The sequence below is a fragment of the Amia ocellicauda genome, chromosome 19 (genome assembly GCF_036373705.1).
Source record: "Amia ocellicauda isolate fAmiCal2 chromosome 19, fAmiCal2.hap1, whole genome shotgun sequence".
Taxonomy (NCBI): Eukaryota; Metazoa; Chordata; class Actinopteri; order Amiiformes; family Amiidae; genus Amia; species Amia ocellicauda.
In genome coordinates, this window is record NC_089868.1 from 9,262,254 (window position 1) to 9,287,622 (window position 25,369).

General features: G+C 37.7%; 1 protein-coding gene across 1 annotated transcript in view; it reads left to right on the forward strand.

Moving 5' to 3' along the window:
• Positions 1-1,096: 1,096 nt before the first annotated feature.
• Positions 1,097-25,369, forward strand: part of lrrc7 (leucine rich repeat containing 7) — a 150,782-nt gene continuing 126,509 nt past the window's right edge. The window contains exon 1 of the mRNA XM_066692203.1: positions 1,097-1,733. Coding sequence (XP_066548300.1) covers positions 1,709-1,733 — 25 coding nt within the window. The 5' untranslated portion in view covers positions 1,097-1,708. The remainder of the gene's footprint in view (positions 1,734-25,369) is intronic.

Sequence of the window (25,369 nt, forward strand, 5' to 3'; positions counted from 1 at the left end):
GCTGGATGACTTGTTTTGAAAGCTTTATGTGGTTGAGAATTATTTCTATTAATTTTGCAGCTAATATAATGACAATACATTTACAATAATAAAAATATTGCCACAATCGGTTTTCAGATTATTTGAGTGCAGTGGGTTCCAATGCACAAAGCTATTATTGAAATTTGCCACTATCAGTATGTCGTTATATTCCTATTTGAGCTCATAAACACATTTTTTTTCCATTGTGTAATATCTGTTGATTTCATAGAGTAAGTTCATTCATTCATTCATTAAGTAAATTCAAATTTTGCAGTTTAATCAGTGTAATGGTTCCTTGAACAACTTCTCCTTCTAGCCCTAGACACCCGAGATAGAGAAGAATGTATATTGACCGCACTTTAAGGAACAATCAACATACTTTTAAATACATTGTTGTCTCATGAATACACAGACAAACTGCTGTGTATCTAGCGCCAAACTGCCAAATCTAGTGCCTCAAATTGATGTATTAGCAGCCTGCACTCCCACACGTACCGGAGCCTTGCTGAAGAATTAAAAAGGGAATCCTGAACCATGTGTCACAAGCCACAAATGACACCTTGTCTTTTCACTCCTTATAAGGTGTGCTTTCTATACGCACAGGAGATCCGACTCGGTGAGCACAAACACGCATTATAGCCGCATGGATAAAATGTGGTTTGAATATGAAATAGTTAATATTCACAGCTAACAGAAATCAGCACATTCAGATTGTCCTTAAACACACGTACTGGAACAAGTGTTTTTTGTGTATCAGGTGTATCTCACTGTTTGTTCGCTTCAGAGACGAGAGCTGTGTGAGAGAGAAGCGAGACAGTTAGCATCCTTTACATAATTAATCATTAAGTCAACCACGGCATTTAAAAGCAGTTTAGAGGCGTGACGTTGCTAGGTTGGGCTGGAGATGAGGGGGAGTTGTAGTCTCGGCGAGCACTCTGGCATTTAATCAGCTTGCTGGGATCCTGCAGTTTTTTTTTTTCTTTTTTCTCACACACACACACACACACACACACATACACACACACAGACCCCTCCTCTTGCTTCCCCTCTCCTCTCGCCCTCCCTCTCCCTCCTTTCTCTTGCCATTCCAATGCAACGGAGAGAGCTGCTCGTAGCATCTGTGGGAAGCTGAAGAATCCCATCGTTCCCAGCCTCGTCTCTCCACATGACTTGAATCCAGGGATACCGTCTGTCTCTGCAGCTATTTCTCTAGAGATCGCTAATACCATTCAGCCTGCTCCCTCAGACGCTCTCTGTTAACCACCTACCTCGTAGAGCAAATACTATTCCTAGACTGACTGCTCATCTGCACCCGTGGATTTGTATTTCTGTGTTTCTTTTTGCCAGTCTGAGTCTGGGCATCAGCAATCCAAAAGAACTTGGATCTTCTTTATATTGAACGAAAGACTTAAAGACTCTCCGTATTCTTTCTCAGGGCTTACAGGGATCATTTATTTGTCTGGGCTTGTTGTTATATCATCTTTCTGACAAGTAGTTACAGTGCATCAGCATGCTGGTGTCCTGCCTTGTGCTCTGGTGGGCGAATCTCATATTTAGCATTGCTGGAAGGGTATCTACACCATGGCTTAATACTCCTTGAATTGTCACCCCTCAGCAGACTCCAGCGGTTGACGGTTTTGGATTGGAATTACAATTGCTTCTGAATATTTCACCCAAGCGAACACTAATGGACAATTACTCAACCCTCCAGTGTAAGTACATTAATAAACTTGTTTTTTTGCATAGGTAAAAGTTAAATGCCCAGTTTTAGGGACACATTTGATTATTGAATTGTATGTGTGTATATGTGGGAAGTCTGTGGTATGGAGAGGTGGAAATTCTTGCCCTGTCTTATGACTTTGAGTGGATATCAACTGTTCCAGGTGTGTGTAAGAACACCAATGTTTCTCTTCTGTTCTTTGAGACGGGTCTCTCAACCCCTGTCCAATGAATGTATGTGCTGACAGGTCTATAAGAGAGAAAGTCAGAAGGTATACTTTCATACAAGGCATCTGGCCTCTGGTCTAAGTGTGTGTGAAGATCCACTTTTCTGAAATGTCCGCTTCAGGTACATTTATCGGAGAAAAATAACGAATGGAGAAATACGAAGGACAAGGGAGAATGTCATGAAACAGCAGTGTCGCGTGTCCATTGAGAGGATTCAGATATTATACAGTTGCCTGGGGTTCTTGTGCATCCAACATGGTTATGAGATAAACCGAGCAGCACAGCTGGCGTAGCAGAAGTATGTACTGCATCTGGAAGCCTATTGTCTTTATTTCTGCTAAGTTCATTAGGGAGAAATACTACAGCAATATAACTGGTCTGGAAAAACACTGGATTAAGGTGATCTAATTAAACAATATAAAATGCTACCGTACATGCTTTAGCCAGTGCATTAACTTGCTTTGACCCATGTCCCTCTACGAAGGCATTAAGGTTCATATAAGATGACAAACGTCTAACCTCAGTGAACTGATTTCACTGATATTACATTTTTAGTAAATTACACACCTCACTGAACTGCAAGGCTCTGTCAAATACACCCCCGCCTTTTTTTCTCCTAGACTCTCTCTAGAAGTAGATCGATTACACTGTGTCTTTAATTATGATTTTATTATTGGTATTAACACTTTAAAACACTCCAACAGATCTGAACAGATTTTTTTTTAAATCTTTAAATATGTTTTGTTGTCATGGCCTCTGGGAATGGATGAGAAAAGCAATATCGCAGGCTTGTTGCGTTTCCTTGTAGATTTCAAGGGCTTCCACTTTTAAGATCACACCGAGCAACGTGTCAGAAAGCTGCCACCTCGACCTATATTCTCTTGCCCTCCCTGGCAGCCGACTCCCGGTGGTCCGGGACGAACAGCTGTGGCACGCCTCTCTCTGCAGCAGTCGAAGTCTGGTATCACACATGCCTTTTATTTCTGAATCCCATGTGTATACACTGTCGCTGCAATATATAGTACAGCTGGCAAACATACAATTTGGTACTTACAAGCAAATACACAATTAAATACTCAAAGTTTGTTCTCTATGACAATTTCTTTTCAGTAATATTCCATGGTTGTTTTCTGTTGTACCCTCTGTACCCTCCCCTAGCTATTGGTTCAATTAACTTTAGCATTTTTATTTTGCTCTCCTAATGCACTCTAAATAAATGCTACCTGGAGCTGCCCTTTTGTGATGAATTCACTCTTTTGATGCCAGTACATTTCTAAGAAAACTGTTCATCCATCCAGGGTTCATGCATTCATGTAGGGTTTCTGTTTTCTTATTCTCTATAAAGGACGCTGCATTCAGAGCTCATTTCAAATGTGCTGTTATTTATAGCTTTCGGTGTTACGAAATGAAACTGGAATACAAATACCTGACTAACAATTGCTTATTTAATTTTTTTCCGGGATTCGACTGATGTTCTTGGTAACTTGTTAAATCCCCAATAAAAGGGTCTCTACCAGGACAAAAGAATGCTTATTTATGAAACATGTTAACATCCAGTGAACATGTTAGACAAGCACACCAGGCTGATTGCTTTTGCTGGTTTCCAACCTTTTTGTAACGGCAAATTGATTAAGCATTTACTTAATAAATTGCATGCCAACCAAGCAACACTGTGAGGTGAAGAAGGGGGACTCTTTAGGAGATGGGCTTCTACCAGTGATGAATCCATCCTGGTCTAAACTTGTCACTTCTATGTTGGGTGTTTAGTGGTGTCTTATGAAAATATGAAGAAATATGGCCTTTGTTGGATGGGGTTCATTTAAATATTTTGTAATCTGAAACAAATTGTCCATAGTGATAAGCAGTAGATTAGCAGAATAAACAAGCATTATTGGCCACTGATCAAATTACCTTCATTCACGGTTTCCATTGCAATCTGTGCATTATTTGTTTTATCGAATATATTGCACCTCAGGATGCCACAGATGGTATTCCCAATGGTCTGTTGTCATTAGACTGTTGCCACTTGTGTGTAAGTCTTTCTCTTATTGGCTCATTCATTTGTTCAGCAACTCCATTTGTGACATGGTGCATCCCCATGTGTCCTACCCAATTCAGTTTCTTTCATTACCTACGGGCAACTTTTCCCTAAACAACAATAAATATATAAAGTACTGCGCAGGGGCAAGATGATGACTGTTTTATGACAGCAGCTAGAAAACACCATGGATCCAATCCACTGCTTACAGGCCAATGCAGGAATCTCTTTTATTTGAAGCACTATGTTTTCCCAAGATGCCGCCTGCCAGTTACACAGTGGCTGCCTATCAAACGAATTCCAGTCGCTATGAAGTCTAGGGGTGGGCTGTGAAATGAACATCACTCCTTAGGTATTTATTTGATGACCTTAAACTTTATATAATATAATACATAAAACATAGGATCAAATGGTCGAAGTGGGGGGAAGGAAATGCAATAAGTGCTGGGTGAAATATCCTTTGGGTTTTTGACCTAATTAGTCAGAGCATGCTTATCAGTGAGTGCAGGGGACCCTCCAAATGCACCCCCCCACACACAATACACACACTTATGCAGCCCAGCGTGTTCACCATATCATCCCTAGCCCCTCCTAGACTCATTTAAAAAAAAATGTATCACTCTACCCTGTTCCCTAGAAAAATGCTTGAACTGCACATGATGCAGTTTGCTATTCCCCGAACATCTAATAAGGCTAACTTAATGTTATCTCCTGCAGAAGCTTGCCACACATGGTTGTGCTTGTGGCGTCTTATTGCCATTGTATCCCCTTGATGCTATATATATATATATATATATATATATATATATATATATATATATATATATATATATATTTACTTATGTATTTCAATCATTGGGAAGGGACTGCAAGAACAAGATTTTGTTAACCCTTCCCTTCCTGTACACTGTAAGAAAAAGCACAGATCTAGGTGCTTTGCAAAGGAAGAAAAACAATTTTCTCCCCCACTTCAAGGATTTTAGGAGTGTGTTGAGTGAAACATGCAAGGCACCATATCCATTCTGAGCAAACAGTTTATGCACACAGACAGTGGTTGCATTTGGTTTTAAATCTTAATGGGCTTAGACAGTCGAAGCAACAGATAGAAATGTACAGCACTGTATTGCTAATTGATCGTTAAACCCTTGTGAAGTCAAAGCAATTAATTGTCTTAAGAACACTAACTTGATCTTTTTCTTGTTTGACCTTTTCTGGGGTTGTATTTCTTAGTTGTTCCCCCTTATATAAATCCATGCTGCATGCCTGCACTGGAAAGAACCTAGACAGATCTCTAACAAGGGAGAGGAAAAAAGTTTTGCTTTGGAAAATTACAGTAGGAAAGGAATTTGACTGAAAATGATCAGGGGGATGGGGTGTGATTAGTTTGTTAAATGGAAGATACTGTATTACCGAGTCATTCTATGAGCAATCTTGTGTACGTTGTAAGGATTAGATTTGGGATTGTGATTCTTTAGTTCTGCCCCAAAGGGATTATAATGCATAGCCTGGATCCGTGACACAAGAAGGAAGGTGTTTTTCAATGTGACATCTGTCCTTAGAGCATTGACAGCTGTTGCTTGTACTTTCTTATCAAATTCATCATATTTCTGTGACTGGGCCATCTGGTAATCCGGATATACAACACTGAGAATATACCAACTGCGCAAGGAAAGTCACGTAACTTTCAAGGGTGAATCCGAAAGCATTCCCCAGTTAAAGACTTTTAATAACATATCTGATCTTTTATAATTGAATCATGGTGGCATCTCAAAAGAAGCTCTTACATGTATGAGCGTGTAACTCTTGAACCTGACAAAAGGGATAGATGTAAAAGGAGTCTATGTTAATCAGACTAGCAGAGTTAGGCTAATAATATTAACATTAGCAGATCTAAATACACACTATTAAAAAAAAAGCATTTGTGAAAGCTGGCTAATATTATGTTTAGGATTATATTTTGGATGCTTAAAAATAATGCCAGTTTTGCACTGGAAACGTTTTAATAATGCTCAGAAAAAGCTCATGAATCAGAATTTGCATACACATAATAAAATAAAAAGTGTACATTCCTTCCAGTATAGTGTTAAACAGTATATTGTCAGGGTTAAATAAATACATTTACAAAATTCAAAGCAGTATTTGTGACACAAATAATGGTTCTTATTAACCTAATCGTCTGGAAATGATGTGGAAAGTTAAGAAGAAGCTGTTTGAATTCTACACTTAAGAGGTATATAGATTTTTGTTTTTGTTCTAGCATAAAGGTGAGTGAGCTCAGGTCAGATGTTGAAACCCAGAGGCTTTTAGTAGCCAAACCTTTCAGTGCGGTTATGTCAAGTTAAAGTCCTGGCTGAAAGCTATCAAAGCACTAATACTGTAAAAAATGAATGCAGCCAGAGGGGAATGTCAGAATGGGCTGCTTTTGTATAGCGAGTTGTGTTTGTTTTAATGTATATGAGAGTATGAGTGTACCAGGCCTAAACTGTAGCTCTCTGCATCTAATAAGATCTGTAATTTTATTGCTAGTGTAATATGTTTCAGCTCAATCATCTGAGGAGAGGTTCATACATTTGAAATATGCCAAAATTATTTGATCGAGGTAATACTGGCCCATTTCAGTTTTTATTTCTGCATTTAATTAGTAAATGATGACCCAGATAGATCCTTCATAATCCTGTAATAATAAAATGAGACCTTTATAGAACAATACCTTATATACTTGTATAGTGATGAAAACAATGCATCAGAGATGTCTTTTCAACTTTTATACATAATGTATGTGGTGATTTGTTTTACATTTTCACATGTGCCATAGATGTTTGTTTATAGCATTCCTCCTTGGCAAAATATCATTTGGCAGTTAATAACATTTGTTCTGTTGGTCAAAGGGGAATGGAGAGTCGCTGAATGATTCAAAACTCATTCGACTCACCAACTGAAAATTACATTTGTACTTCGTGGCAGGTTATTGTTTGCTTTTACCTAATGGAAACCTGCCAACGAGATCTGGATTCGAATGTGGCATCTGTGGCACAGCACAGTGATGCTTTGGCTCAGATCGAGAAGACCAATGCCTGTCAGTTTTAGAGGTTGTTGTGGGAGAGTGTAAAAGTGTGTACTGTGTTTAATGTTGAGGGACTGTTGATTGTATTATTACTTCCTTCCCTTTGTGGTACATGTATCTCAAGTATTAACTTAATTTAATTGTACATTTCCATGTGGGAAGCACTTAGCCAATCGACTGACAGAAAAGTTTCCTGTTTGTAGACGTCTTGTGGATGGTTCAAGGGCCTCTTGAGGGATTGGTACTTCATAAAGTAGAAACACTTTGAGACTTTAAATGTACATAAAAATGGGAGGCACCAAAAACAGCTAAAACCACTTTTGAATGATAAAGTAGGGGCAAAATATTGATAATTCCTTAACTAAGAAGCTCACATCCAATGAGTCAGATGTAAACTGCCTCCAATCCCTTTCTCCTGGACTTTTTCTTCCAAAGGTTTCAATACTTGGCCTGCACCATGTAATCTTACTGTCTCAGCAATACTTTTCTTAGTCTCTCTCAGGGATTTTTCATCCTCATTTAAATTCACTTGGGGACTTTTTTGCAAAGTTATCTAAAAGTAATAGGGTCACATGGCAATATCTTACAACTAAGAAGAGAGAGATCAGCATACATTTTAAAATTGTATGAAACCCCATTAACCTTCCCTGAAGAAAAGGCAGCCAAGGACTTGTTCTGCTAAAATGTTACTGCTCTCTCTTCTCACCCATGCGTGTTCGTTGTCATACCACCACATTCTGGGTGATTTTCACAACTTTATTTCGGGATCATTGCTGATATGTGCTCATGCAGTCCTACCCACCTCTCAGAATGAGTCATCGCTCTCTCTTCAGTTTCAAAAGCGCATCCCATAAGGGGTCGGGTGAAGTCGTTTTCAAACATGTTGTTTTCACGTACTGTTCGGTGTCATTTTGGTTGAGCTTGGCTGTGCTTAGGGTTACAAAAACGTGACTGTTGGGAATGTTATCCCAGCTGCTGTCACAAGGTGTCTGACAGATAACCTGGGGTCCAGGTGTAAAGCGATTAGGTAGGGCAATTACACTGCAGACGATGTGATAAAAATTAACTAGCAGTGGTGAGGAGTGACGGCCGGACACAGGCTGACGAGTGCTTTGGAGCGAATGATGTTTGTATGATTGGTCCCATTTCTGTCGGGAGATTAATGTCTTTTCTACAGCCGGCTAGCCAAGCCTGTTTCAATGGGAGCCCTGCCAGTCTCTCAAGGAAAAAGCACACAATCTGTCAGGGGTGGCCAGATAAATGTAGCCCTCTGTCAGACAGGCTATAGGAGTGATGCAAATGCTTTTCAGACAGTTCTCCAAAGTACTTCGAACATGACAGGCTTGTGCTGCTTCAGAAACTGTAAGTAACATTACTGGACTGAATGTCTTTGTTGATTTTTGCTATAGATATTTTTATATTAAAAGGAAAATGCTGCCCTGACTGTAGATTGCTGAATTGAAGGTGTCATTTCTTTGCAGCTCCAATCAAACGGTTCTATAGACTTGAAAGCGTTATTTTAGTGAACGTATTGCTCATCTTAAAGTGGTAGGATGGTATATGAGTTGTGTTCAGATGCTCATTCATTATGTTATGGGTTCAGATTCTGTTTGTGTCAGTGCAGTAGTAGTAATGAATGCCTTGTGTCTATTGCTTATTCAAAAAACAACAACACTGAAACAGCTGTTTCAGAGCCAATGGCCTGTGCTTTTTCATTATTTTTTGTTTGTCTCAAAATGGTTTCATTTCAACTCCATTATTTTTCTTCCTCTGCGAACACAACACATTGTGCTATCCATGCTATTGCATTGATATTACACAAGAGAAATATTGGAACTGGTTTTTAAATTGATAATGCAATGGGGGTTTGATTGCTTTCAAGTTTAAAATGCTTTAATTCTTGAACTTTATGGCTGAATTGTTGTCACTTCACTATGTGAATTATCTGACTTAAAACACTTGGTTAAATGCAAAAAGAAGAAGAAAATAGCCATGTTAATTAGCCTCTTGAAGATTAAAAGGGAAAGCTGTAGAATGTCAGCATTTTGTAGTTTTAATTCTGTTCTGAAGACAAAGTATTGTTCAATTTATGTTAATTAAAATATATATATTTTTTAATCTCTCTACGATAGGTTCATATTATGAAGTTGTAATATCTTTTAATGACACCTTGTAGAACAATACACAAATGGCACTTCAATTTTGAAATGCACAGCCCGATAAAGCTGGCAAATGCAAGGCTTAAATGGTTTCTTCCTTTCTGCGTACGTAAGTGGAATATTACAAGCTGTGTATTTACAGCAAGGCCTGTGTGTTCAGCCTGATTCCAATGTCAGTGACTTGTCAATCAGAAACAAATGTCTTTTTCTTTTTTAAATTGATATGAAATAGTTAATTTGATTTCTTGTGGGGTGGCCAATGGTTTGGGCTAGATCGGGTAGTTCCCTTGTGAAAAATGCCATTACTGCTGTTACCTTTACTACTTCTACTTAAAGCATCATTGAGCTATTTTAGCATGCAGGCAGGGACACCATCAAATAGAAACAAATAGAGGCACTTGATTTATTATATATTTTCTGGTGTGCCAGAGCAGCATTGTTTTTTTAGAACCAGATTATAAGTTAGATAATAATATAAGAATAATATAATTCAAAAGTTTTATATGAGATAAAACATAAACAATACATGCTTAGCTACCTACATGTCTTTATTCGAAATACATAAACAAATCATTGAGTGCTGTAGAATCTGAGATTGTTGGTCAAGGTAGGTTTGCAAAATCATAAAAGCAGCACGCAATATCCTTGCCTTTAGCATGCTGACAGTAGGTGAGGTGGAAGAGTGGCATTTGAGAGATACACATATGGTTGATAATCCAAATGATTTCTCTGATTCATTGGAATCTCTGTATGCAGCAGCAGGGCATCTTCCAGGACTAAGATATCTGAACTAATTAAGCTATAATGCTGGAAGCCGGCTCCACGTGCCAAGCACTCCCTAGCACTCTCTCACCATAGTGCACAAAACTATAACCTTTTAACAGTATCTGTTGAAGCATGTTGCTTGTGTTTCAGTGTATTATTGCATGCCTTAAAAATGTGTTTTTTTCCTTTGTTTGTTTGATTGCTTTTATTGTTTCTTCCACTGAGAATAATGTGTAGCCTTTTTCATAATAAATACAACAGTGAGGGTTTGATTGCAAGCATGTTTGATTAGTATTTTTGTAAATTAAAAAAGTGATAATTCAATTATTTGTTTATTTGTGAATGGTTCTATTGTTTCACTGCTATCTTGTTCTTATTTTTACACTTAAAAGTTGTTTGAAATATCTTGACAGGACTATTTTGTAATCAACAGTAAACCAAGACTAGTTACACATTAGTGGAAGGGTTTCCCCAAGATCTTAATTATAACCACAGAACCTATTCTCCATTTCGGGTGATGGAAGATATTGAAGGTCATTGTGGTAGTACGAGCATAACTGTTGCTTTTGTGCTGCTTAAACCTTTGTCCCACTGTGCAGCAGCACTGTATATGTAACCCAGAAATTCAAACCCTGCAGGTGAGTGTTTGATCCCTGTATGCTATTGCAGAGGAAACTCTTCCACCACATGGTTTGAAAACCATGGTTATGCTTCACATTATCCTTTGTATATTTATCAGCCTAATGATACTTAACTCACATTCAAATACATGGACAAGGAGAAAGTGAATTTGCCACCGTGTATTACCTTATACATTTTGCTTCCTTTCTGTACTTGACACTGACTTTAAAGTGTGCAGGAGTGTGAATAGAGACTGAGAGATTGCAATCAGAGCCTTTAGCACCGATGTTCACTGCAGCAGCACATTCCTTGCCAATAAAACCATAATTAATTGCCTAAGTGCTCTAAATTAAAAAAAATAAATAAGGATGAGCAATACGAAGACCGCTGAAGAACCCTGTCAGCGAGCTTTGTATATTGCCCTGTCAGCTAGCCGTATCTAATTGGCTTCATTCATGTGCCGTTCGTGTAGAGAACTGCTGCAGTATTCACAGAATCCATTATTGTAAATTCTTTCTTTCACCCCATTTATTCAATACTATACTTCTCTCCACTGTTACATGTCAGCAACGATAGAAAGGGAAAGGTGATGACATACACCTGTGTGCTTTTGAACATTACTTTGGTCTTACTCAAGTCCATTTTGAGTCCATATGTCTTACTTGAATCTGAGAGTTCTTGAATTTGAAGCTGCAGGTCTTCAGGTGTTTTTGCAAAGATGGCCATTTCACCGGCAAACCGTAGGTTGTTCAAGTTCAAGCACAGTTTATCTTGATTGCTTTTTCTTCCCAGTCCAAAGTGTTGAACATTTCAAGTGTTTTGTAGAGATTGTATCTCCTTGATATATTCCTTTGCAGATCTTGGTCTTGTCAGTGTCTTGTTGGAGTCGGATTGTTGCAGATATGTTTAATAAGATGTATGTGTTTCTTCACTGTTTGGACTTTTTGGAGCCCTGATTACAGAGTTTGTATATTGTATATGCTTTCTTGTAGTCGATAAAGCCCAGGCACATATTGTTGCATGTATCTGGAATTTGTTTTCGTTTAAACACATAAATAGATAGATATGCAATGTCCTAAAATATGCTACTCAAATGAAATGTCTTTAGCTGGTGTCCTAACATTACAGGAATTTCATTTTTTGTTTATATTAAAAGAACATCAAACACCATTTAATAGCTTTATCATAGCTGAGACAAAATTTTGGTGAAGGGATGTACCACAACAATTACTCTTATAGCTCATGTCACGATACTTACTGTGTACTTTTTGTAACGTTTCTTGGGGCATTTGTGGGTTACACTTGTGTGTATAATGCTTCTTTCAAAACAACATTTTAGACATAGCATGTACTTTTCCTGTACTGTGCCTGAGAGTGATTACATTAAACTGCAATGTCCATATGACCCTTAGGGTTCCATTATTTCAGCTGTAGAAAAGATTGAATGAGAGGTTGGATCATAAAATGCTTTCTTTCTTGTATATTCTTGTGTTCTTCTCCCAGGCAATTCCTTGCCTGATGAGAACTTGCTATTTTCTAAAGTGCTTTGTTGAATTATAGTGAATACCCAGTGTTTGGAGAGTCTGCTGTAAATTGACATTGGGCCATTTATACATTAAGCTTTCAGGCCAGTGTAAAAAAACTGAGAAAAAGACTTGGGTTATTTTCTTTACTAACAACAATAACCGTGAAAAGAAAAATACATTATATTTAAAAAAACTTTACCTTTCACTAATATATATATATATATATATATATATATATATTATAGTTCACTTTTAGTTTCCTATTTATTGTCTGACTGTGTGTTTACATTGTTAAAAACAACCTTCATGGATTACACGAGTTGGCTTTATAGAAGTTAGGAAAGATCAAATGTCTGAGTAGGTAAAGCATGGTAAGTGCAGTACCATCTGTGTGTGTTTTTTTATAACACACTGTGAGAGCTCAGCTCTTATCTGTGTCAGTTATGTCACTTTCTTTGTATAATTCCCTCCGCGTCACCCGGGGGCCAGCTGAAGAATGGCGGGTTGTCATCTGGACAGAGATCGTCAGGAAACTGCAGCGATTCTTTTCCACCGTATCGTTTCCTGCAAAAGCAGAGAGGTGCATTTTAGGTTAGCGGAAAAAAAAAGTACCAGGGGTTTTCTGGTTCCATCAGATGCTTATAATACTTACTTGCACTGGACTTTTAAGAAAAACTAAAACATGACATCAATCTTGGTAACAATGCTTCAACTTTATAGCACTTCTTTTATTTTCTCATAAAGTCTAATGTTAGGAGTGGGATAATACTACTGTGCTTTATTAAAGATGCCGAGAGTGTACTTTTATAATCAGTTTGTCAGTTATCCTTTGTACTCAACATGTTGATACAGTTGTCACAGTTTTGCTTTTCATTTCTACAGGGTGTAGGAGGACCCCAAATATTTACAACAGTGTGTTGTCAGTTCCCCTGAAAAATGAGCTCACCAGGACTGTTATTTTATACCTGGACGATGCAATAAATTGTATAGTACTTTCAAACAGTCAGTGTCCTCGCTTTTAGTGTTTTTATCACTTTCTGCCAGTACTATTATTGTTATAGTTTTAGCTTTTCTGTATGATATCTTCATTTGAAAATATCCTCAGTTAAATATGGTTTTCGTTCTTTCAGAGTACCATATGCGTGAATATTTATTATATTTTTATACTGCATATACTTCACCACAAAGTTGATGTTTTATTTATAAAAGGACACATTTTGTACACATTTAACTGGCCCTAAACATAATGACGTTTTATCGAAGCACTGAGAGAACGTTTTCAGTGAAGTCATTTGATAATGTGTATTATTTCAAAGCTAATGGATTCATAACACAAGAAAAGGCTTTCTGTATTGGTATCCATTGACCAAAAAGAGCTACTTTTAAATGCAAAGTGGATATGCTGAGAATTATGAAGACTCCAGTTGTTGTGTGAATGTAATAATCCACTATATTGCTCTTTTAGCTACCATGGCTTTTAGCTAAAATAACTGACTGTAAAATAAATTCACAACATTAAAATGATTTTCTTTTGCAGAGTTGGGGATAACATTTTGCAAATCCACCACTAGAGTTATGTGTTAAGACCCAGTCCCAAATCCATTTTAGAATGAAATTCATATCATAAGTATAAGGTATTGAAATAAATCCTGTAGCTCATCCCTGCATCTTTAGAATGGTTCCGATATATATGTATTTGTATTATTGTTACTTTCAGAATGTATTGGTTCTACTTGAAAGTAAATCTTGGAGCTGGGAGACAAAGGAAATCAGATGACACAACTTTGATGGATTTGACATAGCTGGGAGCAAGCCTAGTACATTTTGCTGAGAACTTGTGCTTCCAAATGTAGAAATTCCTGGTCTGTCTCTCTTCTCTCTGCACATTTCCGCCCCCTGGCATGAAGCACCTTTTCTTACAATTTAATGGAAGCCTGCATTCACTGAGATGTCAAGCTATAAAACACATTCACCTTCACAGATATAAACACCTTGTATCTTCACAGCAGTCTTACCAATTATTAACTTATTTGCAACAAACCAGAAACACTGGCTTATAAAACAACTTAGCAAAGAAGGTGAGATTTTTGTTTTCCAATGTCTGAAAATATAAGAATTAGACTTTTTATTTTTTAATGTAAGCGCTCAGCTGTTCATTTTGAAGACACCAGAACTTTGATATTGTATGGGGCGACCGTATACTTGATGAATCAGTCGTAGAAGATATAAACACAAGGTCAATGAGAAACGACTTTGACACAAGATTGAATAATGGTGGTTTGTCTTTGGTAAATTAATATTTAATGGATAAGGTGTATGAAAGAATACATTGGCAAATCGTGTAAGGTCAATCGCAAATGAATAAAGACAGACAGATACGTGAATATAATATTAAAACATCTCTCGGCCATGAACTCGGAAAAACCTACGAATATGGCATAGTGTGACATGAAAAGAAAGCCAATAGGGAAGTCAATGTCCTTACTTTCCAAAACACATGATCTGCCAGCCGAGCCATGCTGATTTTCACATGTATTTGCTTTTAGCCACTCCAAAGAAGAGATAAAACACCATGGCCAGTTTTTATGTAGCTGTTACGGGATATTTGCTGCTGAAGCTATGATGGGACACAGTCTGGGACAAACACTTAATGTTCAAATTGATTAACAGTCCATTTTGCAGTCTACTGTCTGAATAATTTAATTAACAATGCTCAGAACCAAAAATATGATCGTTAGATGCATCATTTAACTTTATGGTTCCTGTTTGGAGTTTAAGATGTAAGACAGCATGGTGGTTGAACTCAGTGCTATTATAATGCTTTCCTTGGCATGTCTTTTTTTATGTGATTGCCCTGGTTTAACAGATGAAAGTGGAGCTGCAGTAACTGTATAATAGGTTTATGTTGTGCTCGGCCTGGAAGGTATAATCAGTCTGCTGTTTCCCATGGTTTATTTTCACCTCATTTCTAAATGTATGACTGAAGAGGACACTTACACTAAAGTTCATGCAGCCATGACAATACAGGACTGTTCATGTGAAACAAAATGCCTTACCAGATGTTTACACTGTGAAAAAGTGGTTCAATTTGGTATTATTAGTTTTAATTTGATTAGTCACTTTCTTATTACTTATGGATCTGAAACTCCACGATATCAATGTCAATTCCTTTCCTGTGTGTATTTTTAAATTGTTGTTCAACAAAATCGAGATCAAAATAATCAAGAAAGAAATGTCCATGTCATGCAGTCACTGTACATAGCTTTTACCAGCTACCCAGAGAGGAAATGAGGACTGGAATTATTCTCTGAACTCAAAGCCTCACAGGATGGGTAGCCGAAAAAGCTTTGACATTGAGACTATCAAGGCGTTTCCTCCGTAGTCTGACACACAAACCCCAAACACCCTGACTGTCAGTTGATGCCCTTCGTGTGTTTTAAACAGTGACAGTCCTCCGTGGCTGCTGTCACTGTGCAGTATTTGCACGGCGAGTTAACCAGCCATCTCCTCTTGGCCCTAGTACGTCACTCAATGTAAGCTGATATACCGCAAAGGGCACTGTTTTAGATGCAAAAAGGGAGGGAAACAGCCTATACTTTTCACATCGTACTCACTATGTGCTCACATATGCAGATGCTAGAATATGTATTTCTCTTTTTATTTAGATATGTATCACTTCTCATAATGCAAGTTTTGTTTTCGTTTTGTTTAAAGGAGTATCTAGTCAGCCCACCTTCATCTTTCAATGTCTTTGGTACTCTCCAGAGTAGTGACCCAAAGGTTTTGAGCTCAATAAAGCTTAGATGCATGGGCTGAGTTTCAGACCTGACCTTCACGATGTTTTTGTCAGTTACTGATTTCCTTTTAAATTAGGTTTTGTGAAGCACGTAGCCAAATTTGATGAGAACGATGACAAATAATACATTTGCACTGTTTTGTGGCATTGGGGTTTTCTTCTCTAAAAATGTAAATCAACTCTGACCTACAAACTGGGCTAAGCAAAGGGAGACAGCATATCCGCAGTATTCCACCAGGGAGTGCAGATGCTGAAGGCCTTACATATCTTTGCTGGCCTAACTTGCTCTCAACTGAAAACGCCAAAAGACATTTATTTTCTGATTCTGCTTTTTGGCCCACAATGCTTCTGCTTAATGCCTAATGCTGGAATTGCAGATTCTGACATCCTACGTCACTTAAATCATGAACTAGAAGAAATCCCAAGATCGGTCATGCTTTTACTAGTAGTAAGAGGGACATCATTTCTGCACACACTGTCAGGGAAGATTTGACATCCGCACGCTAACACTGAACAAAGAGTCAGCTCTAAAGGCAGTCGACATAAAGGGAGCGTGCTCTCATATTCTCAGATACTTCCATATCCTTTGAAATGCTGCTAAGAATACCGACCATATTTGTTTGCTGTATTAATCTAATGGAGATTCAAGGATTTATCTCAGGGATCAAAATAAGACTCCCATTATATAGCAGTTTTATCCATATCAGGGTTTATGAGCTTCAGGTTCCTGTAAAAAATAAATAAACTGATGAATCAGAAATGATATATGTTTGTGCTTTTGCTATCCAGTGGGAGTTATATTTCTACCATGGTATGTGCTGTTTCCATATATGGCATTGCAGCAACATCCTTTCAGTGAAGATCTAAGGATGATAATCTAGGAGAGGAACTGAATGTCTGAGCTTCTCAAGTAACTCTGATTATTCTTATATTTGTCTATATTACATGAAGTCACATTAGCATAGATAGAACAACCATATATGTAATTCCTTTTTCGATTCCATTATACCATTGGCAAAAGGAATTGGAACTAGAATTTGTGTCTGAAAAAGGGAATTGGAATTGAAAAAGTGGAATTGACTCCAACCCTGTCTTTCTCAGCAGGATACTGGGTGTGGTAATTCGATATCTGTCTATCTGTGACAGGCTTTTGTGATAGAAATGTCTAAGGATGTGTGTTGTGTCATAAAACAGGAGATAAATCCTGGAGAACATCTTTGAAGAATCACCTGACCGAATCATTATATATCGACCAGTCGTGCTGGTATAATTATCTGATTGCTTTTCAGCTGACCTTGACATATCTTGAATATCAATGTAGAGCAGGCATCCAAGTTCTGCTGCGTGCTAGTCCCACCCCCAATGAAGAAATTGCAAGACCAGGTAGGAAACCCACACAAATAATGGGATTTGGTCCGATTACGTGAGATCAACGATTATTGTTCATAAGTCAGTAAGGTTTAGGAAGCTGTTCTATAAAGTTGATAGTCATTAACTTGGGAGAATCAAGTTTGCTGAAATGACAGGCACAAAGAATATATAAACTTAGAGAAGTTATCAAGGGTTATCAGCTAGCTAGACATGAGTGAGATTGTCCCATATATAAAAATGAATATGTATTTAGTTTACATTTCTTTGGAGAGGTAAATCTGGCAAATCTGACAGGCTCTTGTGATTTTAAGTATTTATAAAGCAGAGTGATTTCAATGCAGTCCTTAGGGAATACAATCCCTGTAACCTTCTCCCAAAACAATATGCAATTTAACATGAAGACATTGTTTAAGGAAATTTTACATTTCTTCTTTAAAACAGAAAACATCATAACACCATTAATTGAGAGTGATTATGGGATGTAATTAAATCAATCTAGTCTGCATCAGCTTATATAATCAAATTAGGTCATGTAATTTCGTATACACTCAGTGGAATTGGTTATAATACTTGTTTTGCCCATAGCAGATGTGTGTTCTAATGCTTAGGCAGTTAAATCAAATAAACTGGATTGTACCGCGTCAACACTTAGGGGGAAATATTTGGTGTCGAAGCCAAGTCAGGGATGGTTGTCTCTGGTGGCAAGTCTGCCAGCAATATTAATGCACTACGGTACTTTTTTATAGTAGGTGAATGGAGCTACAGCAAACCTAGATACAAAGCAAACTACACGTGTGGTAAAACAAGGGGAAAACACACAAATTTACTACAGTAAACACTACTGAGTATACTGATTAATGTAGGGGTATGATACAGAAATAATCCTCAATGGACATTTAGCAGAGCACACGTTGTTTAACCTGTAATCTGCTACTTAAAGGAACAAGGAGAATGTTATGTATCAATTTTTTAAATGGGAATCAGCCAGTATATGGCACTACAAAAAGTACATTTGTTAATCTCTGTACTGCAGTGTTCTCCAAGAAAAGCACATAGCTTTAAACATTGATTGAACATTTAAACGTTTGATGTTTTGAAGTTTTTTAATTTACACTGGCTATCAGGAATGTAGTCTAGATGCAGGCTTACCCAATCTACCATAGAAAGCTAATTGAATTAAAAACGAATATGTACTATGTATAAAAATGATAAAAAAAATTAAATACAGTCAAGGGTTGTGACACAGACTATAGGAATGTAACTTTCATGTGGTTGTTTTGTTTCATACTTCAGATTAACAAACAGGATTTATTATTCCCAGCACATGGGCTGGAGTGGGTTTTGAAGTTAAATTAATAAGGACTCTGTGTTAAAGAAAGTCACTTGAACTTCAAGGGTGCTCATCTCAGATTCTCCAATTTAGCGTTCGTCTTCCCAAGCTTTCTTGTTTCAACCGTACTTTCATAAATATTTATGGGCATGATTATTCCCAAATACCAGAAACTCTGAAATCAAGAAAAAAAAAAAAAAAACAATCTCACCTACAAACCATCCTAGTGTAACAGTTATTTATATTGCAATTTTCACAACCACTTAATATGTCAAGGCTCTTCACATTGAGACCCCCCTTTACCAGTTTGTCACTGTCACCTCCGGGAGGAGAAAGCAGCAGCCATCTTGCAGGTACTATGATCCAAAACAATAACAAGTCAATGGGAACACAGATTTTTATTTTAAGACATTCTTTGAACTGTAGCTTAGGATTGTGCCCACATTGTTTTATTGTGAAATGTAAGTGAAATACCAATATTAAATTCAAGTGTAGAACTTGTGGGAAAAGGCTATTTTCATGACTGACAATGATCAGTCCTCAACAAGGGTAACCTTTTAAGAATACCTTTTTGTTAAAACATTTGCAAAAATACAATTTTAATGATGTACACAATTAAACAAGCATCCATCCATGACCAGTTCACGCTGTTGCATTAAACACTGGAGCATCTTAAAATAACTCAGACGTTGTGAAAGTGTGAGACATAGCTGTACCCAGATTTTTCTCAGTGACCTATTAGTAAAAGCGAGTGTAGCAAATTGTAAGAACAAGTGTTTAATTGTTCTTTATTTATAACATGAAATTAGAAGCTTTTTGGCCAGAGATACATTAGCAATCATTATGTCTGAGCCTGAAAATGAGGCACTTTATTTATTCTCAAGGCTTACTTACTCTGGAAAGACATACACACATTATTTTAATTATAAGTTCAAATGTTAATAAAAGCTGGCTTTCAGAGTGCATTTTCCATTTTTAATAAGTCTGTAACATCCCTGCCCTGTGCTTCCTTCTTGCCAAGCTGGTTAATATGAATTAACTTGGTATTAAATATGATGGGACAACTGTCAACATGCTTTTCCAAAGCAATTTGGCGCAAGTCCACACTGATTATCGTCATAAGCATTCAAGCTCGGGAGTGTGCGGGATGTTGCCCTCTTGTTTTGTGTGAGGGCGCATTGAAGAGTGTCTCTGTTACATTATAAAGGATATGACTGCTAATAGGTCAGTTAACAAATGTTGGAAAAGAACATTATGTTAAGTTCAACTGGGATGTTCAAAACTTGTTATTTTGCATGATGTAAGATGCACTGTACTCGGGGGAAAGTTAGTTCATCCGAGAGACTTTACGTCACCTCTTGGTATTTTAACAAACCACTTTTACATCTCATTAGATCTCACAATCTCTGACTTATGACTGGATCTTCAAATTGATGTGTTCAGCTTCGAATTTACAATTGCAGATTTGCACTGCTCAATTGAACAGTCATTTTCTGTTCTCCGTTGCATGCACATTCGATTAATTAAAGATCAGTTAGCAACAGTTTATATGCACCGAGATTGAAAGTTTCCAGAAGAACTGCACTGGCCGTAGAAAGCTAGCTAGCTAGGGTTTTGTTATTGTTGTTGTTGTGTTGATTTGGAGGACAGAATCTTAGCAATCCTCCCATCATATAGCCCCCAGTCATTGAAAACAGGCCTGTTTGCTAACCTTGGGGTTGAAGGAGTGTGGACAAATAGCATGATATCCCTGCTTAATGTAGTCTATTGTCTGGACCAGGTATGTAGTTTTCTTAGGTGGAATCTTCCCTTGTTACACTTTATTTTTCTTTTAGACTTGAGATATTTATGTTCTCGTAATTATGTACCAAAAAAACTGATTCTCAATAAGAAAACCTGGTTTCTTATGCAAATATGTGGAAGGGAAAGGGGTCATAATACTATAATGAATAATTAAAACAGCCTGCTCTGAAGTTATAGCTGGTTAGGTGGACTGCAAGGTTTAATATTATCTTTCACAGATTTAAAAGTTAGTGTGTAACATTAAATATGTGCATTGCCTGTGGGCCAAGGATAATAAAGGAGTTATTGACTGATACACTGTGGCCTTCCTATCTTTTCACAATCGTATCCTCTGGGCGGGTGTGTGTTTGCTTTTGAATGTTGTCTATAGCCAGATTTTTTTTGCACACTGATTTCATTAAACATGGTATTTAACTTTCAAGGATGATTTTAACCAGACTTAATGATTCATGCTTCTTGAATTGAGGTTATAATTACCCAGTACTCTTGCTTCTAGTTCTTTACTAGTGATAACAACCTTCAATTGAATATTTAACCTAGCTGCTGTGCTAGTCCTTTGAGAACTAGTTTTACAACTTAGTTTTGATGCTTAGCTGTAATTTATGTTCAGTTACAGTGTATTAACATAGTAGGTACTCAGTAACTACATGTTAGTTACTCATAAAAAGTGTAATTATGCATTTGTTATCATGTACATACTATGTTAATACACTGTAATTAGATCTATTGTAGTGTTACAAAATAATTGAATTAAAAACTTGTATTCCTAAAAGGTGCACTGTCATACAGATTGAGTAAAATGAGTGGCAGTTGTACAACCATAACCCAAAATATAGCCTTTTTTATTTGAGATTGTTTGCAAGGTCCTAAAGGGGCCAAGATTTATGTAGACTGCTGACTCTTCTATTCCTTTGAGAGGGTGTTTTATACTGCTGTTGTGTAACTCTCTATTCTCGTATTTTATGAGGACTCGACCCAACTCTCTGAGAGTCTTTGGGGAGGCCAGAAATTCCTACAGGAAGTACAGTGTAGATGGCATATTTAACAGGTGGTAATGGCTCAAGGGAACATTCACTTACCTGAATGAGTGAGAGCAGCACCTTTCCTCTCTGGTCTTCAGGTTGGCAGGTTTTTAGCAACTTTTGTTACAGTTTACTAATTCATTGCCATAATATTATTTGTTTTTAGATGTATTATATGATGAATAGGTAACAATGCCTTCCAAATGCCATACATGAATAGTATGTGCATATTTAATACTACACTGTAAGATTATTAGAGTATGGAGGGATTATTTTTTCAATGTGGCTAAACCCCAGGATTAATAGAGCAGAGGATTATTTGAGACATTACAGTGTATGTGTGTGTATTTGTATTTGTGTGTGTGTATATATATATATATATATATACACACACTCAAATACACACACATAGATATTCCTTTTGATATATTTCTAGTATAATACAGAATTAGAAAAATGAAGACACTAACCCCAGAAATATTTGTTTAGCAGGGTTTTTTAGGAGCTTCAAATACAAGAGCATCCTCCCACTGTCTAAATGCTCTACTAAGTTGAACAGTCCTGGTGTGTAAAACTAGGCCAGGTCCTCTGGGCTTTATTTCATTGATAGATATTGTTTACACACAGGAGGAGTTTTTCTATTTCTTTTTCATTCCTGTTGAATACCTAGAGTCCTTATTTATTTATTTATTTATTTATTTATTCTGCAGGAATGTGACAAGTATTACATTTGTGTTCTTTTCAATGACAAACAAGTTTATCCAACTGGAGACCAGGGCTGAGTTCAACTGTGTTCTCCTGCAGACACTTGTAAATCTTATGAACGCAAACACGGCACGTTGTTCCTGTTTCAATCCGAATGCCAGAGTTGCTGAGCCTTCAGCAGTGAAAGTGGATTTAATGAGCGTTACCATTTCAACAGGACCAGCAGCAATTAATGACCCAGGTGTTTCTGATACATTCTTGGGTTCCTCATAACACTTCTTGAGCAATATCACCTATATGAAAATGCTGGTGATTTTTTGTTTGTTAGTGTTTGCCATCAGAGTCAAAACATGTTTCCACAAAACCTTAAGTATGACTGCGGGATGTATCAGTCATCTAATCAGATTTCACATTTCAGATGCTGTATACTGTTTCACATTCTGAAACTGCTTATGGGAGATTTCATAAATATGTAAATGCACATCTCAGTGCTCAGTGCAGTGCTTCAACCTAATTTGCAGCATAGCTCAGATGATGTCATCAATGCTGATCTCCTGCCTTTTCACTTTGGTGCAGGTGCAGGTATTTCACTTCTTCACACCTAACACATCTGAAAAACAGTGCCGTTCGTAAACACTGATGCTGAAATTGTGAAAGGTATTTTGCAAAAGTGTTTGTTTGATGATCCGTTACACCTACAGGTCAATGGCTGGTCAATCTCTCTTTTTTAACTCAAGTATACCTTCTTGCACTTAAATGTGAGCATTCTTGTTGCTATATTAATGTACATGGTTCACAATAGTTTATAACTGTTTTTTAATCAAAATATATATATTTTTTTAATAAGTTTGTTTTTCAAAATCACAAATGTAGTTTGGGGTGTGCGGCTATTACTGCCTGTGAGTGGGTTAGGCATCATTTCCTTTTCTATTTAATGTCAATTACTGTTCATGAGATCTGCCCTGAAGGATGAAGAAAGTGAAAAATAAGCTACTGGATCTAATAGACATGTTTTGTTTACTCTTCCTCAGATCCTCAGCCGGAGATGAAAACAAAGCTGTAGTAGTATTTGCCGCTGTGTGTGTCGACTTGTGCATTACATGGCCTGGGATTCCATCATTTCAAAATCCACTTCTTGTAAGCAATAAATAATACAGGAAGCAATCCATAAATCATATTGCACAAACACAACAATCCTGCTTTGCTATGCCTTAGATAGCAACAGGTTACAATAGCAGCAGATCTGTGGTAAACGTATAGCCCGGTACAGGGGGAAAGTGACACATTAAACACTTCTTACTGAATGCTGTTTTGATCTTGGGGGTACAATAGGAAATGTGGGGAAGTACAGCGACCTTTTTATGCATGTATGGACTTTGGAAGTTTGTTAATTTGCTAAGGATTATGTGCTAGATTGCTCCAGTTGAAGAGGCATTGGTTTATTATTTGTATATGTTTTCCAGCATTGTGGTGTTTTACAATCTTTAGATTTCCCATGTTATCGTTGATTTGTATTATTCTAATTACCAGTCCAGTAACCATTTCAGCAGTCTGTTGGTCTTTTGTAAGTTGAACAAAGAGGGAAGTATCTGTAGCTAGGAAAATACAAGCAATACATCTCACTGAATGATTGAGATTATATAAAATGTATACATTTTCCTGCTGTGTTTGTTTGTTTGCTTGCTTCTACCTTATAATTATGGAGGTAATTTGGGCAAATAGATTCTGAAGGCATACATTGTGCTGGGATCTCATTTGAACTTAAGCAGTAAAAGTCTTATCTAGTTATTGGGTACTGCATGATTGTTCTCCCCTCTGTGATCATGTTGAAGCCAATGTGCGCACCAGGAAAAATGAGAGAAAATCATTGTATTGGCTCCCTGTCACCTTTATTAATAGGTCTAATAGACCACACCAGCAGGAATAATGGAATAACCACCTGTGGCTGTTCCAAATTTAATTCAACTTTGACTTTACTTATTCTTCTGATCTTTAAGTTTCTATTCAATACTGAATGTAGCTTGTGTAACGGGTTGGGGGGGCCATCACAAGAAAGGGCTGTATGTAGGCGGGGTCTGGTCTTGAAACACACAGTAGGGAGGCAGGCAGAGGGTATAAAACAGGCTTGCTGTTTTATTGCTTCCCTTAATGACAGGCACAGTGTCAAAAAGCAAAACAAAACCTAGCTCTGTCCAAGCACTAACTAAACGTAAACAATCCTTAACTACAAAACAAACAAAAACAATAACAGTAAATGCCCGGGTTGGTAGAGCCGAACACCGGGCAGACAGAAGCATAAAGGGATAAGGCAGGTTCGTAGTCACAGTCCGTAATCAAAGTTCGTTACCGGTGGGGGGTTGTCAGACAGTCTGGGGTTCAAGAGGGAGAATGGTCCAGGTCCAGAAAAAGGGTCATAAGCCAGTGAATCCGTCAACTGTGAGCTTTACCCTTCTTTCTCCTGCTCTTCCACTCTCGCTTCTCGCTTCTCGCTTCTCGCTTCTCGCTTCTCGCTTCTCGCTTCTCGCTTCTCGCCGTTGTCTTCTCGCCCTCCTGTGCACCTTGCTACCCCCAGCCAAGCATGCACACACTGGTTCGCTTTCTTCTTCCTTTTATAGGGGAAGTGCTGGGCGGGGCTATGGCCATCAGGAGCCCTGCTGGCTTCTAGGGTTTGGAGTCTTGGAGGAGATGTTTTGTAGTCTCCTCCACTGAAAGACCCGCCCTGACCCCAGCCTTGCCTCTCACACTGCCACACTTGCTATAAAGGACATGGACACGGAAACCGTTTAGAAGGACAGGCTTGTTTTTCGCTCATGTAATTACATGTTTGTAATTTAATGGCGAGCTTGACTACAAAAACGTAAACTACTTTAACACACAGCCTCTGAGAAGAGGCTGGTGTTAATCTTGTGACCTAGGCCTTTATGATAATTGAGCGAATGGCAGAAAGCAAATCAAATATCCTCATACAAAATCTCCTGTACCCTCAGGGTCGCGCCTGATACGGTTCTTTGCCAATGTACTTCCTAGGGAAGGTTGACACGAATAACCTTATTTTGCTCCCATTGGCACCACAGCTTATTTTAAGCATTGTTGTGTCAGTTCTTTGGTTCTCAATCTATCAATCAGAATTGTTCTCCTAGGACACAGTGCATACACACATTGCACTTCACAAACCTTTCAAAATAACTACTGTTGGAAAAT